The following is a 1,107-nucleotide window of genomic DNA, read 5'->3' on the forward strand; positions in this document are numbered from 1 at the left end:
TCCTCCCCTTCAGATAACTACTCATCTGATTAGTGTCCTTGTTAGTGAATCTTAAGTAATATCTATTGGAAATCATCTATAATAAAGATGACTGTCGTTTTGAATTTCTATGGTTAAAAAAAAACTTGTACCATTTTGAGGTTTCTATTAATAAGATATGTTTTAATTTATATATATGTGTACATAAATCGTGTATATTATATAGTTATTCCAAGATTGAGCAGTGAATAAATTATGTAGGAATCATGCCTCGTCATAGAAGTAACACTGATGAAGGTGCGCACATGATGACTCAATTGGCAGACACATTGGCGACATTGGTAGGGAACCAGCAAAATGGACCTAGGAGTTTGATATCTGAATTTAAGAGGCTAACTCCTCCAGTTTTTGAAGGATCTACAAATCCTTCAGAAGTGGATAAGTGGCTACAAGAGATGGAGAAGATTTTTGAGTTACTAGGAAGTACGGACGAGCAGAAGTTTAATTTGGCAAGCTACCAACTCCAAGGAAGTGCTTACGACTGGTGGCTAATAGAGAAAAGATGCAGTGAAAATAATGAAGAAGAGGCTTCCAGAGCATACACTTGGGAAACTTTTAAGGAGTCATTTAAGGAGAAGTATTTTCCCAGGACGGTACGAGCTAAGTTGGAGTGCGATTTTATAAGGTTGGAACAAGGAGAAAAGCAAACTGTCTCGGAATATGAGGCTGAATTCGCCCGTTTGGCTAAGTATATGCCAACTTTGGTGGCGGGCGAGATTAGTAGGGCACGTAGATTTGAGGAAGGATTACGTAATGAGATTAAGAGGCATGTGGCTGCTTTTGAGCTAAACAGCTACAAGATGGTGTTGAACAAGGCTTTAATAGTCGAGAGGGGCTAGTGGGAGACGAATGAAAGAAAGACTCTGAGGCTAAGAAGAGATGTGAGCCTACAGGTAGATTTAACGAGAATGATCCCCCGAGAAAGTTCAATAATCGAGGAAATGGTGGAAATTTTTCTCGAAACGCTTCAGGGAACAAGGTGACATGTTCAAGGTGTGGCAAAAATCACTTGGATAAAGACTGTCGTTGGAACATTGGAGCTTGTTTGTTTTAGTTGTGGAGAAGGGA

General features: G+C 39.5%; 1 protein-coding gene across 1 annotated transcript; it reads left to right on the top strand.

The window, feature by feature from the left end:
• The first annotated feature begins 245 nt into the window (after positions 1–245).
• Positions 246–878, top strand: LOC141700811 (uncharacterized). Its single transcript, XM_074504492.1, has one exon. The coding sequence runs from the start codon at positions 246–248 to the stop codon at positions 876–878; it is 633 nt and encodes a 210-aa protein (XP_074360593.1).
• The last annotated feature ends 229 nt before the right edge of the window (positions 879–1,107 follow it).

This window comes from Apium graveolens, unplaced genomic scaffold, assembly GCF_009905375.1.
Source record: "Apium graveolens cultivar Ventura unplaced genomic scaffold, ASM990537v1 ctg2955, whole genome shotgun sequence".
NCBI classification, from domain to species: domain Eukaryota; kingdom Viridiplantae; phylum Streptophyta; class Magnoliopsida; order Apiales; family Apiaceae; genus Apium; species Apium graveolens.